General features: G+C 34.5%; 2 protein-coding genes across 2 annotated transcripts in view; both read left to right on the top strand.

Moving 5' to 3' along the window:
- LOC129893392 (THO complex subunit 6) overlaps nucleotides 1–7,555 on the top strand; it is a 29,934-nt gene extending 22,379 nt beyond the window's left edge. The window contains exons 12-13 of the mRNA XM_055968906.1: nucleotides 6,754–6,870; nucleotides 7,121–7,555. Coding sequence (XP_055824881.1) covers nucleotides 6,754–6,870; nucleotides 7,121–7,237 — 234 coding nt within the window. The 3' untranslated portion in view covers nucleotides 7,238–7,555. The remainder of the gene's footprint in view (nucleotides 1–6,753; nucleotides 6,871–7,120) is intronic.
- Nucleotides 7,556–10,055: 2,500 nt separating this feature from the next.
- On the top strand, nucleotides 10,056–13,839 carry LOC129893391 (eukaryotic initiation factor 4A-9-like). The gene is made up of 5 exons (XM_055968905.1): nucleotides 10,056–10,149; nucleotides 11,184–11,253; nucleotides 11,435–11,541; nucleotides 11,734–12,164; nucleotides 12,847–13,839. Exons 2-5 carry the CDS (start codon nucleotides 11,186–11,188, stop codon nucleotides 13,480–13,482), a joined length of 1,242 nt encoding a protein of 413 aa, XP_055824880.1. The 5' UTR covers nucleotides 10,056–10,149; nucleotides 11,184–11,185; the 3' UTR covers nucleotides 13,483–13,839.
- Nucleotides 13,840–15,723: the final 1,884 nt, after the last annotated feature.

The following is a 15,723-nucleotide window of genomic DNA, read 5'->3' as shown; positions in this document are numbered from 1 at the left end:
GGAAGTGAGACTGAGATGGTTCAGGCATGTAAAAAGGAGATTTGTTGATGCCCCAATAAGGAGGTGGTATGAGAGGTAGGCTGTAGTTGGCTTGGAGGGGTAGAGATAGGTCAAAGAAGTATTAGCATGAGATAATTAGGCAGAATATGGTGTATCTTCAGCTCCGTAACTAGCATCAAGTTTGTCATTATCATCAATATCGTAGGACTAATGAGTCACACGACAAGTGCACGATCTACTTTGCACGTTCCATTCCTTCAACCCTTCGCCTATTGGCTAAGTTGTGTGGACTCTTCACTTTCGATGTCGTACCCGTGTCGGATTCTCCAAAAATACACTATTTTTGGACAATCTGACACACACCCATTGATATTTTTGAAGAATCCGAGCAACATAGCCTATTGGCTTATCTTGAGCAGTAACATGATCTGACACAAGTAAACGGTGACTAATGGTGAAGTAGTACTATGACGGAATGGTGAAAAGAAACACTTTTAAGGCTAGGCCATCCTGAGGTGATGTTAAGTGGATGTGAAGTATAAATTAGTTGTTGAACCCAGTGAATTGCAAGGAAGTACGATACTCCAAATTTGGGGTCAAAGAGTCCAGACAGTAAACCTTAAGGGGCATATGGCCACTAGTTCAGGTACAAGATACTGTCATCACTGCCTGGACCAATTAAACACCCAATCCGTAATCGTACCCGTGGCCCTTCTACCTCCTTGTAGGTGGTGGGGGTCGAAGTGGAAGCGAGAATGTTTGAGGAGCAAGGCCTGTCAAATCGTCTGCGGATACATAAACTACTTGAGTAGAGGTTACTGTTTGTGAGCCTCCCACCGCGTGTCGAAGGCAGAGACCACCCTAGGCACTAAGCATCCATGTTTGAATGGTTAAGGGCATCTACAATGCAATTCTCTATTTTCATCTCAAAATATAGAGAATCTCTATATTTGGAGACAATCAACTCCAATCCAGTTCTCTATTTTCACTCCAAAAACAATCTTCTTCTCTTTTCTCAATATTATATTATTGTTTTATATTATTCTATTTCATAAAGTAAATCCTTTCTTCTTTTTTCAAATAATCACCCTATATAATTCATATTCTTTTCAAAATCTTCATATAATATAAAATTATTTTTTACCCCAAATTTTTAAATAACATATATTGCAAGCAAATATTTTATATTATACATATTAATGGACAATTCAAATAAACATGAAATCATTGAGGAAATACCATTAAATATAGGAAAAGGGTCAAAATGCCCTTAAACGATGTGAAATGAACAAAAATGTCTCCGTTTATAGTTTGGTCCAAAATTGCGCTTGCCGTCAATAGTTTGGTTTAAAAATGCCCTTATTATTACTGAATGGGTCAAAAATGCTCTTTTTCCAAATAAATATATTATTTATTTTCTTTTTGAACTCATAATTTTCCTAATTATATTTTTCTATTAGCAAATATTTATCCTACTTCAATTCGAAAAAAATTATAATATAAAAATACTTCATAGTTTATTAAAATTATTTTTTATTGTTATCTAAATAAAAATTAATGATGGGTTTATGATCTTATATATATGATATAAATTATCCGTTAAAAGGGTACATAAAATTATGGGAAAATTACACCTAATAGACCAATTGTGAAAATATTTACTCAAATTGGACCCAACTCAAACTATTTACCCTTAACAGATTCATGACCCAAAATATTTACGCTCTTGCCCCACTTTTTGTCTTTTAATTTCGCGCATAACGTCATGCTGACGTCAATATCACTGCTCCTCTTTGATACCATCAGAGTATATTATACCCTGATGGTATCAAGCAATTTATCAAACAGTTTCTTCTTAATACTATTAGAGTATAATATACTTTGATGGTATCAAAAAGGAACAAGAGAAGGGGCACTGGCATAAATACACGTTTGATACCATGAGAGTATATATATACTCTAATGGTATCAAGAAGGAAGAGACAGTGCTTCAACGAAACTGTTTGATACAATCAGAGTATATTATATACTCTCGTGGTATCAAATGCGCGAAATAGTTAAAAATAAGGGGTATGAAAGTAATGAGGTATTCAATGATAAATAATTTTCTTTTTGGGGGGTATAACAATAATTATCCCTAAAATTATTCTATTTTAATTGATAAAATGAGATTAAGAAGAAAAAAAAAATCATTCATTTTTATCGGTTAAAGTGGTTTTAAAAGAAAAAAACAAGAATAGAGTTTTTTAAAAGCAATTTTTTATTCGAAACAAGATGTGTTTAAAATGAAAAGAAATAATATATTTATTCAAAAAATGCATTTTTGACACATTTAGTAATAATAGGGGTATTTCTAAACCAAACTATCGACAGTAAGGGCATTTTTGGACCAAAGTATTGACGGCAAACATTTTTGAACCAAACTACAATCGGAGGATATTTTTGTTCATTTCACATAGTTTAAGGGATTTTTGACCCTTTTCCCTTAAATAAATAGTACATCATGGTAAAATTTTACATAAATGCTCAACTTTCAAGATATTAGGTTGCTCCTATAAATGCTCTGTTAATACATTACAGAGTTCAAAATGAACATTTTTGCCCTTAATTTTGTTATGTCTAGCTAAAAATTGTTCAAATTCGAGATTTTCATCTACCACCATTTTTGTAGTTGGAGATGGAACTTTCGAAGTATCTTGAATTGGTGCATTAAGATCATGCTCATCCTCGATTATCATGTTGTGCACTATAATACATGTAAAGTGACGAATATTTAAGATCACGCTCATCGTCGATTATCATGTAGTCATCATATCATGTAGCACTTCCTTTCTCCAAAGACGTGATAGCCTACCGATAATTGCAAAATTTTGTGCATGTTTCATAGTGAAAAATAATTATAATTACGAATATTAGAGACTTAATTAATGATCTTATATGATTTATAATATGTTAAATTTCAAATGTTATATAATATAAATAATAATAAAATATTTAAAAAATGAAATAGAGAGGATTAATAGTAGTTCTCCAAATTATTCACCCCTCTATATATATAGTTTAGAGAGTAAATTAGAGGGGGGTTGGAGATGGTTATATCTATCTTTTTTCCTCCATATATAGAGTTTAGAGAGTAAATAACGGAGGGGTTGGAGATGGTCTAAAGCGCCCAACGTTGCCGCGTGCAATGGGGGAAGCGGTTCCTCGTCTGGCCCTTTCGTTTAGTGAGAAAATGGGCCAAATAGGAAGGTATGGAGGTTGAGAATTAGGATATAGGGTTAGTAGGTAGTTAGACATATTTCTTTCCATTTCTCTGTGTATCAGTATTCTTCTTGTTTTTCAGGTTTCTTTTTTCCAGATTTCTATTACTAAATGTTCCTTTAGCCTCGGCTATTTCTTATCTTCTTCTTGTTTCTACTGCCTCTTTTTTTTTCTCGTTCTTTGAGTGGAGGGTCTATTGAAAACAACGTATCTACCTTCTCAAGGTAGGGATAAAGTCTGCATACATTCTATCCTCCCTAGACCCTAACTATGTGATTACAGTGGGTTTGTTGTTGTATTATGATCAATTGCTAAACTGGAATCAGGATGATGCTTATAGATGTACATACATCCAAGCAAGACAAACACCTCATCTACACTTGAAGAATTAGGTCATGAAAAATGTGAGAGAGAAGCCTATGGTTCAAATGGTGTCCCTATAAAAGTACTGAATTACCTCACATACATTGGACTGATTGACGATGATGTCACACATCGTATTGGGGTAGGGTGGATGAAATGGAGGCTCGCTTCCGGAGTGTTGTGTGACAAGAATGTGCCACCAAAACTTAAGGGCAAGTTCTACAAAGTGGTGGTTAGACCGGCTATGCTGTATGGGGCGGAGTGTTGGCCAGTTAAGACTTCTCACATTCAAAAGATGAAAGTTGTTGAGATGAGAATGCTGAGATGGATGTGTGGGCACACCAGGAGCGACAGGATTAGAAATGAGGTTATTCGGGACAAGGTAGGAGTGGCCTTGGTGGAAGACAAGATGCGGGAAATGCGACTGAGATGGTATGGACATGTGAAGAGGAGAGACACAGATGCCCCAGTGCGGAGGTGTGAGAGGCTGGCCATGGATGGTTACAGAAGAGGTAGGGGTAGGCCGAAAAAGTATTGGGGAGAGGTGATTAGACAGGACATGGCACAGTTACAGCTTACGGAGGACATGACCTTAGATAGGAGGGTGTGGAGGACCCATATTAGGGTAGAATGCTAGTTCATAGCCTCGTTATTCTTCTCTATTCATAGGCGTAGTAGTGCATTACGATCTCTTGCGCTGTGAATTCTGATTTCTGTTATTTATGTTATTATTTATTACTTTCTATGCTTTGATTACTCTATTGAACCTGTGACGCTATCATTATTTATTTAATCATTATTTGTTATTTGTATTTATTTATTTGTAATCTATTCGTTATTTGTTTGTTGTTTTTCTCATAAAGCTTTTAATTTCCTATTCTTATCTAACATTTTTTTTATGCATTTATGCTTTTACTGAGCCGAGGGTCTCCAGGAAACAGCCGTCCTACCTTGGTAGGAGTAAGGTCTGCGTACATTCTACCCTCCCCAGACCCCATGTTGTGGGATTTCACTGGGTTGTTGTTGTTGTTGTTGTTGTACATTGGACTAGTGTGTAGCTTACCAAAATATTCAATGTTATATTAAACATTAGAAAGATGCTAAACGGGTGAGGAAAGTTCTTTGATTACAATAAATAAATAAGAAATAAGATATTCAACATTGTGCTTGCTATCGTGATAATAAACTTATGATTCATATGATGAAATCATGGGAAGAATGATGAGAGCATTGATACAACACTATACAGATAACCAGTTCTGATTTATACCGATAGATCTACAAAGAGATTTTGTATTTGTTAAAAAGATAGAACTAAATCTATAGGAAATGGAAGAAGAATCTTCACATGATACTCTGATTTGGAGAAAGTGTACAATCAGTGGCTGGGACCAAAATTTTCATTAAGGGATTCAAAATATGAAGAAATAACACACGAAGAAGCTGAAGGTGGTTCAACATCTAATATATATACTTAAAAGAATAATTTTGATCATGTAAACACATTATAAAGCCCTACCTAGCTTCGCCCCTGAGTACAATAGAATGCAAAGATATGTTTCCGGTGGGTATTGAAACACAAAGGAATTCTTACTAAATACATTTTCGTCATAAAGGTTATTTTCAAAGAATCCGTCACACAGTGTGAGAAAAGTGAAAAGAGATGAGAAATTTCTCATAACCATGGGTTTATACTAAGGATCATCCTTGAGAGCCCGTACATTTTACCTAAATTATGGATGAACTAACAACTGATATACAAGATAGATTTTCTTGGTGTATGCGACAAGCAAATGCTGTTATGCTAAATGATGAAACTAGTGCGGGAATCGACCAACAACATGAACTATGGAAAAATACTCTGAAGAGTTAGGGTTTTAAGATAAGTAGAAGTAGGAAAAAATATGTGTAGTACAAGTCCAGTTTGCATAATAATGAAATCGACGTGAATCCAGATGAAATTGTGGTGCCAAAATGCAAACAATTCAGATATCTACGTGAAGTCTTTTAAGAAATTGGCATAACAGATGAAGATGTAAATGCATAAAACTAAAATGGAGATTCAACAAAATGAGGAGTTACTATGGGAGGAAGTTGCTACTCTTACCTTAGTCTGGTGTTCTCCAGAAGTTTTAGTTTGGTCAGATAATTGTAGATCGATATATGTGAGATTCAGAGAATTGATGCTACTTTTGTCTCAAAGACATTTAATGAAGTTATGGAATGAAATGGACCAAAAATTGAGCAGAATGTTTACATACGATTCATATAATTGATCCCAAGTAGTTTAGAACTGAAGTGTACTACTTGTTGAAGGAGGGTAAAGGCGCAACTCATGCCTCACCTTTGCATGGCCAGCTACGAACCAAAAGTTAAAGGGAAAAGAAATAGACTTATCAAGAAAATACAAATTAAATTCTTTTAGAAAGGGGGGAGGGCGTGGGGAAGAAGATAATAACAACAATTCTTCGGTGCACTATAACTGTATGAAAGAGAATTGCATTGAAGTGGTAATATATGTATATATCAGAAAGCACTCTAGATAAGTAAAGCTATTGGTGACAGCTAAGAGCTTTGAGTATTTTGAAGTGAATGACTATCTCATCGAAAAGCTTAAATTGTTAGTGAGAGCAGACAGTTATTTGCTTAATTTATATTATATCTCAGTGCAGCCCCTCACATGTGGGCTTGAATTTGTTTTATGACCCAAACACGTGAACTTTTTGTGATAGTGGATGGTGGTGAGACTCTAACTCAAAACTTATGTTTTCTCTAATACTATGTTGAAATGTGTGATCAATCTCATCTAAAAACTGAAGCTGAGTACACTCTATTTATTAATTATATTCTATCTCAACAAACTCTAGTCTTCCAAATATTTCAACTCTTTGAACTATTTTGACTTCTGTTCTTTGTCATGCTAGTAGTATAGTATAATTTTCTGTGCTTAATGTTTCCATTTTTCATAAATGCTGCCCTCTCGTTTTTGTGCTTGTGGACTTAATAAGGTCAATCTAGCTGATTGCAGTCTTCAATCCACCATTCTAGTGGGAGTAACTAATTCCATCAATTGTTTTTTTGGATATTTCCAGTTCCTTTTTGCCTAAGGAGCTTTAATTTTCCTTTCAGGTTTTAGCAGTTGGAGCAGAGCCACTACTTAGTCGCTTTGACCTGAATGGAGATATTATTTCACAGATACCATGTGCTCCTCAGTCATTGTTTTCCGTTTCTGTACATCCTTCAGGGGTAAGCGACTACTTTTATTTAGTTTGCTGATACCAAACACTTTATATTTGCACAAGTGTGATCGGCATTTTTTTAGGTGGATTTGAAATTCTACTCCTCTTTTTTTTTCTTCTTTTGTACAAAACACTAGAAATACCATATACACCAAAACTGAAGTTGAATCGCCATTGTGGCAGGAAGGATAGTACATTTAATCATCATTATTGGTTATCATAACTCAAACATACTTCCACTTGTACATTACTTTCAGGTCACAGCAGTAGCTGGTTACGGAGGTATAGTGGATATTGTGTCACAGTTTGGTAGTCATTTGTGCACATTCCAGTGCAGAGAAGTTCAGAAGGCACTGCCAATGCAGCTTATTTAACTTTGGGACATTGTTAGATGATGCAGTCGAGACAGGAAAAAATTGCCTGCAAAGAAACTTGTTAGTGAGATGCCATGGTTAAGGAAAACCAACTTTTTCTCTGGAAAAAGCTTGGTCACCATGTACTTGCAACAAGCTATATGAGTTTCACTTCAAAAATGAAATTTAGCCCTGTATCATCAGCTTTGGGGAGGGACTACAACTAACAAATATTTGAGTTTTTTTCTAGTGAAGTGAGGTGTACATATGATGAAGTACCACTATGAAGCAACTATTGCCATAAAAAATGAAACATTACTTTTTTCAAGTCCAAAATAAGTGTTGTTTAAGGTTTTAGGACACCCATTAAGAAAATCATAATATCGCATATACCGTCATTTATCACAGTTTCTAAAGCGACACTTTGGTCCAAATTGATGAAAACTTAGATGACCATTTATTTCTTCATATATTACTGTAAGAACATAGAACTAAAATTACAAGTGGTGAATCTATACTTGTGAGATTATCATCTTGGTGAATAAATTTTTTGACTCGGGAGATAGGAAGACAAGAAATGAGCACTGAGAATAGAGAAATTTACGTGATGCAAATTTTAATTAGTGAGTTATAAATTCAGATAGTTAAATAAAAAGGAAACAACTTGCACCCCTTTGCGGTGGAGTAACACCAAATTTATAGGAGTGCTTGGACAAAAAATTATTTAGGGATGAAATAATTATAAAATAAAAGTAACCCCATTATTGTTCCCTCAGTATAAAAAAGAAGGACGAGTTTCCAAGGATACCCTCTCCGCCCCCTTCTCTTTGGTTTTCAAATAAAATTACGTCAAATCATAATTTTGTGTTACAAGTTATTTGTGTTTTGGATTGTTGAATGGTATAACAAACTAATTGTATTTGTAACTAGGGGTGTACGTATATCTGCTTAGTTTGAATTTTTCATTTATCAAGTCAAACTAATTATTCTTTAAAATACATAAGTCAAATCAAACCAATAAACATTTAATTGGTTTGACTTTTTAATTATTATTATTTTTCCAATAAGGTCTTCACAACATAAAAAAACGTAACTAATTCTCCCAAAATATTTCTTTTTGTTCTAGTAAAATCAACAATTATATGGCGATTAACACAAAATATGACGAGTCTTGACATTACGTTAAAATTTAATTTCACCAACAATAAATATCATAAATATTTATTAAACAAGTACTATTAATAAGAGAATACAAATGGGCATGATTTGATTTGGAGTTTATTTGAGTTATTAATATCTATGAGTTATAATTTATAATAAACTTATTGGACCATTCAAATTTATAAGTTCAAAGCCTAAAATAATATGTTAAATAAACAAAAAGTATGTATACTTAAAAATTACATTAATATAAATATTCTAAAGTATAAAATATTTTTAAAAGCATACACATAATATTGGTGATTTGATTTCTTTTTAATTAAAGTTAAATCAAATCAATTATAATAAAAAAAAATTAATATCAAATTAAATCACTAATCAATTTTTTCTTGATTTACCAATTTAGTGCAATTGTCAATTTAATACTAACAAGTTTCTGGAATACAAGCTTATAACTAGTAAAAATTTCCTCAATAGGATAAAGAGCACTATCTACATCAAATAGAAAATGCTAGATAAGAATGTCTTCAAACTCAATATATATGAAACTTGCAAATCCATGGGTCATAGATTTTAACATGGAAATACATTATGGCACTAACATCTACATGAAAGCCTTGACATTGCTCCATGGTCTAGAACTAGCTTTACAAAACAACTTAATGCCCCTATAATGTGTTTGGCAAAAACACCAACTAATTTTCGTCCCTTTCGGATCATCTTCAGGCAGAAAATAATAACAGATAAATTTAAAGAGAATAACAACAACACAAGATTTAACGTGAAAACCTAGTGCGGGAAAAATCACGGACCACCCAGAAAAATATTTACTATATGAATATTGTTACAATCATATAATACACAATATTTCTCTCACACACCTCAATTCCTAAAATACTATTCCCAAGGAGATCTTCAAGAGAATTATTTCTAAACCTCTCCTCTAGTATACAAAGAATTGAATTTTTGGTGATGTTGTGTTAATGATGAAGATGCCTATTTATAGGCAATTTAGAGGTATGGTTGGTGCTTATGAACACATTTATGCCACCATATTTGACAAAAAAATATGAAAATAATTAGCCTCCTTTCTTGACTTTCACCAACCAAATGCCCACAATTTTGACATTTTTCTTCTTTATTCAAACAAATACAACATAACGTTTCTATCAAAATTTAATTGACGATTGCAAATACCTACTACATGAAGTAGGAAAGCACCAATCAAGCACATATATATATAGAAAGGCTAATGAAGTAGCAGACTAGTTAGCAAAAAAAAAAAATGGGAGCTTGATATTTTTAAAAACTTAATATTGTACTACTTTTGTTATTTCTGTATTTGAAAGAAACGAAATATTGTGTTGTCTAGGTTAAAACCCCTTATGCAATGACTCTCTTGTTTGATTAATGAATAAAATCATTTATTTACTAAAATAAATAATAGTACAATTTATCGATTTTGGTTGGACTCTCCCAATTATACTATAGTTTGTAGGGCAACTTTGGACTATTTTTTATTTATTATTTTATCAAATTTTATTTTTACGTACAACATTTTTATTGTTGTTTAAGACAACCTTAAATGTTCGTATGTAGGAAGCCGCCACGTGTAATTGAGCGTAAGGGGCATATTGGTCAGAAGAGGAAAACATTTGTAGAAATTGTAATGGAAAAACCCTAACTCACACAATTGAAGTATATTTTGTCTCTTTGGAACTTGTCTTTACTCACACAGAACCAACTCCTCCTCTTTCTCATCTCTTCTTCAGGTACCTTACATTCTTCCTTGTAACTCTTGCTTCTTCTTTTTTTTTTTGTCTTTTCGAATTTCCAATGGCCTTTTTAGAGAACAAACACTATTTTATTTTATTTTTTGGGGGATTTTTTGCTCTAGATGAAATTATTGAATGCTTTAATTTTTTGTTTAGTTTGATGGAGATGTATCTATTATAAACTGTTTGTGGGTGATTTAGTTGATGGTTTGTCAAGTAGGTAGAAGAGGATTCCCTCGTCTTTGTTTGTTTGTTGAGCAGAGAGGTGGTTATGGCTGACATTCTCTTCAAAACAGAATGCTACATTGGCATTTTTTCATGTGATTGGTTTTTTTATTCTTATGGAACTGATGTAAGTATATATACACACACTCAATTTCTTACTTGAGTAGTAAAATAGAAGGTTGCATCTATATAATGTTTGGAGGGATGGGGGAAGCAGAAAATTTACCTAACATTGTTTTGTGCAAGTGCTAAACTTTTTAGTGAAGTACATTGAACTTGCCATGTTGGAGCTGACAAATCTGAATACACAAGTGATGGATGATTATTCCTTCTAGCGTTCTACCTAATCTAGTTAAGGTGGTGTGAGAGTTGCTTTCTATTTTTGTGACCAAAATAAATATCTTAAGCTGATTTTGCTTGCTTGTACATGATAGATATTCTTTCTATTGTTTTGTTGTTCTTGTTAATGCTGGGTTTTGTTTTCTTGAGAGTGGTAATGATCTTATTAATGTTGGCTGGACACATTTAACCAAATCAAGAACTGGTTTGTTTAAAACTACTGGAGAACACAATGTAATTCTCTAAGTGGTAGTTTTTCTTTTCTAAACCAAAGTTGTAGTTCTGACTGGGATAGTAATTAGTTATGTCATTCTTTTGATATTCTCCAAAATCTACATGTTTTAGATTACTTTGGTTTGTTTTTTTTCAGTTGCGGAATTACGGTGTTATGGTTTATAGATGTTTTGACAATATGTAAGTTCACACTAACCCTTTCTTTGTCCTAATGTGATGTGAATTCTTTCTAGGCATGGTGGGTGCAGCTCCAGATGGATCCGAATTTGATGCTCGTCAATTTGATTCAAAAATGACAGAGTTGTGAGTACTATTGCCTCAATTATGTTTTTGCTGTCTCATTTTCAATGTTTTGGTATTGTTCATGAGTTTCTTCATCTACACATAGGCATACCTGTGAGTTACAATGTTTATTTTACTCATGGTGGAAAGTACTAAATTTTTGTTATACATACATCATATCCTTCTTTGATTGTGGATGCAGGCTAAATGCTGAAGGGCAAGAGTTTTTTACCTCACATGACGAGGCTTATGATACTTTTGATGCCATGGAATTGAAGGAGAACCTCCTGAGAGGCATTTATGCATATGGTTAGTTGAAAAATCTTTTCTGCTTTTCTTTTTTGGTTCATGACTTGTGCAAAGTTTATTAAGAAGAAAAGAAGTGTTTTGCCTTCTGTTCCCGCCGTGTGCATATGTGTCATAGTTAAGGGTTAGTATATTCATATTTAGGTCATCTTCTATTTCATAAGCTCTATCTAATATTGAAGTATAACTTTGTAGGTTTTGAGAAACCCTCAGCAATCCAGCAAAGGGGAATTGTACCTTTTTGCAAAGGTCTTGATGTCATTCAGCAGGCTCAGTCTGGAACAGGAAAGACTGCTACTTTTTGTTCTGGAGTTCTGCAACAACTGGACTATGAACTGTTAGATTGCCAAGCTTTGGTCTTGGCACCTACTCGTGAGCTTGCACAACAAATTGAAAAGGTCATGCGAGCACTTGGAGACTATCTTGGCGTCAAGGTTCATGCTTGTGTGGGAGGTACCAGTGTCCGTGAGGATCAAAGGATCCTTTCAAGTGGGGTTCATGTTGTTGTGGGAACACCTGGACGTGTATTTGACATGTTGAGAAGACAGTCTCTCCGCCCTGATTACATTAAGATGTTTGTATTGGACGAGGCTGATGAAATGCTCTCCAGAGGGTTTAAGGATCAGGTGACTAGAAGTGCCCTTCTCTCCATATTCTTATATATACTTATAGTTTCTGTGAATGCATAAGCACTTTAGTTTTGTGTAGATATGTGTATCTTTTATACTTTAGTATCAAACCTGTAATTTATTCAAAGAAATGGATGTCTAAATCCGTAACATTCTTCAGTTCAAATGGTACACAAATGATGCTAGAATGAGAGCACCAACATCAGTTTAGTAATTTGTATAATCATAATGTAGTGGATGCTGATTATACTTGTGTTCTTGGGGAACAAGGGCATGGAAGGTTTAGTTATTAGCTAAAGTGATTTCTGGTTTATGATGCACTTAGCATACACAAGTGACTTTCTTTTCACTAGCTTCTTTTCTTTCACAATTAAGTATGCTCTAACCTAGTTTTAAAATCCATATTCCTGTTTCCCAGGAATTGTGTGATCAGGCATTTGTGAAGCTGTACATTATGTGTAGCTTTGCAATGATATCCAATGCATTTGTGAATTTGCTGTCCCTTTTTTCTTGGCTTCAATAATGTATACAATGGGATATCCCCAGTATGTGTGCTAGGATTCTGGGTCTGTATTCATTGCTTGTGCTTACATGGCATATTTTCTCTAAAATTTACAGTCCACAGCTTTAAATGATTTCTTCCCCGGTTCTAAAAGGTCTACTTTTTCTTTGTCTCCAGATCTATGATATTTTCCAGCTCTTGCCTCCTAAGATTCAGGTTGGTGTTTTCTCTGCCACAATGCCTCCTGAGGCCCTTGAGATCACAAGGAAGTTCATGAATAAACCTGTGAGGATTCTTGTGAAACGTGATGAACTGACCTTAGAAGGTATCAAGCAGTTTTATGTGAATGTGGAAAAGGAAGAATGGAAGCTTGAAACCCTTTGCGATCTGTATGAAACCTTAGCCATCACACAGAGTGTGATTTTTGTGAATACTCGACGCAAAGTTGACTTGTTAACAGACCAGATGCGAGGCAGAGACCATACAGTCTCAGCCACCCATGGTGACATGGACCAGAACACTAGGGATATTATAATGCGTGAATTCCGTTCTGGTTCCTCTCGTGTTCTCATCACCACTGATCTTTTAGCCAGAGGAATTGATGTCCAACAAGTCTCCCTGGTCATAAACTATGATCTCCCCACTCAACCTGAGAATTACCTTCATCGTATTGGACGTAGTGGACGATTTGGTAGGAAGGGTGTTGCAATCAACTTTGCAACCAAAGATGATGAGAGAATGCTTTCTGACATTCAGAGGTTTTACAACGTGGTGATTGAGGAGCTTCCAGCAAATGTCGCTGATCTCCTGTAAGCTTTCTGCTCTGATGGCTGGAGCAGGCCATTGTTTGTTTTGGCCATTTCTCCACACTTAACACTCTTTTTTCTTCTTTTTATGAGTCTTGATTCATATTTTAACTGCTTGTTTGTTTAGTTTAGTAGTCTTAGTGTAATGCTGAACTAGTGAGGTAATACACATTAGATTGTCTAATCCATCATATACAATGGTAGGCTCTCTTTTTATTATTGTTAATGAGATACACATTAGACTCTGTAATCCATCATATACGTTGGTGGGCTATTTCATTTTTATTTTTATTTCTGACATCCAATGTTGTATGTCAACTATAATGTTAAATAACTTGTTATTACTAGTTCGCAATTGCTTCCATTTTCCAGTAGCAAAGGAGAGAATAGACGAGGAAAGGGTAAGGCTATATGTGGCCAAACCTTTTTAGTGGAAATGCCAATTTGGGCTATTGTGTACCAATAACAAGAAAGCGCTACTTTGGTATTTAATTATCAAATATAGCATTAGTTTAGCTAATTATCAAACCTAGAAATTATTTGTTTCGCTTAATTTAGTTGGATGCATCATTGTGTTTTCAAATTTTGTAAGTATATGCATCATGAATGTGTTAGTGTATCACTTATATTTAATGAGATATAATTTTTACCATCACTAGAAAAAACCACCCCACCATTACCATAAAGTCAGACCTCAAACCAGATACATTCCTAATACAACCTAGCTATAACTTATAAATTCACTAGATCCCTTGATACGGCCCAAAAATATTTTCAGATACAAAACATTTGTTTGGAGAAGGTTCATTCAAATATAAACATTTACACTCACTAGCCAAATACAAATAGAAACCATTAGATATAGTGGAATAAAAACATCTAAAGGGATATAGAAGCAAAGAGAAAATAAGGGAGTTTTGGGCGTTGGGTTTCGCCGTCTTCACTTGTCGTGGTTGTGATATCTCATGATTTCTGAATAGATGAATACAAATATATTTGTATTCATGAATACATGTTAATTGTTCATATAGTTGGCTGCAACTTCAATTTTCATTTTTCAACCTTGAATATTTCTTTGAAAAATTCATCGAATTCACCTCAAATTTGCATTAAAAATCCTCAAATTCGATACATGAATTTCTCATGATATATCCAATCTTTTAAAACAACACTCGCTAAAAATTAGTAACAATTTCAAAACCCTGCAAAGCTTCAAAACTTTATCCAATAGTTGTCAATGGAGTTTCTTCTTCAAATCTTTCATCAAACAATCTCAATCTTCAAATCTGCCTAATCGTAAAAGGACTTACGATGTGGAAAACATGAGATTCAATGTGAAAGAAACAAAAGAATATAATCAGTTGACTTGAAGAAGAAATCTTAGACCGTACTCTGTTTATGAATGAAAATGAAGAGAAGAAAAAAGGATAGTTTTTTTTTACATAAATGAATTTTTAAAGATTAATTAGTACTATTTTTTGGATACTTTTTTTACGGTCTATATCCTATGTTTATCTTTATTAGCCAAAATCACCCCCATTGCTCCCATCATCTATCTCTTTCTTTGTCCAACCTCGCTAGAGATGGCTTTTCCAACGATGCTTATATTTTACTTGTACACTGTCACTTATTGATTGGGTGATCTTCATGACGATGGCAGTGTAAATTTTGGATGTTCGATTTACATATATAAGGAGTGTATCTTGAATTGTGTTGAAAAAAAACCTATATTGGCGTTCAGATTTGGCCAGAAAATTCTCTCTAGCGACAGTTCATCTTCAATGAAGCCAATTGTAATGTCCGAGAAAAGTTTTCCTATGTTTGGATCAAGTTTGAAGGAAAAAAGACAAGTTGAGGCTCGCTGAGTCGCTCGGCGACTCGGCGAAGTCACGACAACTCGCCCGATAGTTCAGAGAAATTGGCTCAGAAGGGAAGAGATTTGGCAACGAAGAATCGGGTTCGGTGAGCTAAGTTTCCTCGCCAAAAAGTTCAGAGAAATCTTGCTCAGACAGGGAGCCAAGTTGGCGAGATAAGGCGGAAACGGTGACTCGCCAACCTGGATGGGGAGTTGAATGTAACTCGCCAAAAGCTTCAGAGAAAATCTTCAGTGAACCCAAACAATTTGGCGAGATGAGTAGGAGATCGGCGACTCGCCGATCAGGACGGCCAGCTCGACCTATCTCGCCGATTGGTTTTCGTTAGTTATTTAACAGGGTTAATTCCGTTCTTTCTGACTCAGTTAATCTCT

Source organism: Solanum dulcamara, chromosome 6 (genome assembly GCF_947179165.1).
Source record: "Solanum dulcamara chromosome 6, daSolDulc1.2, whole genome shotgun sequence".
Classification (NCBI taxonomy): Eukaryota; Viridiplantae; Streptophyta; class Magnoliopsida; order Solanales; family Solanaceae; genus Solanum; species Solanum dulcamara.
This window is presented reverse-complemented; position numbering and strand designations above follow the sequence as displayed.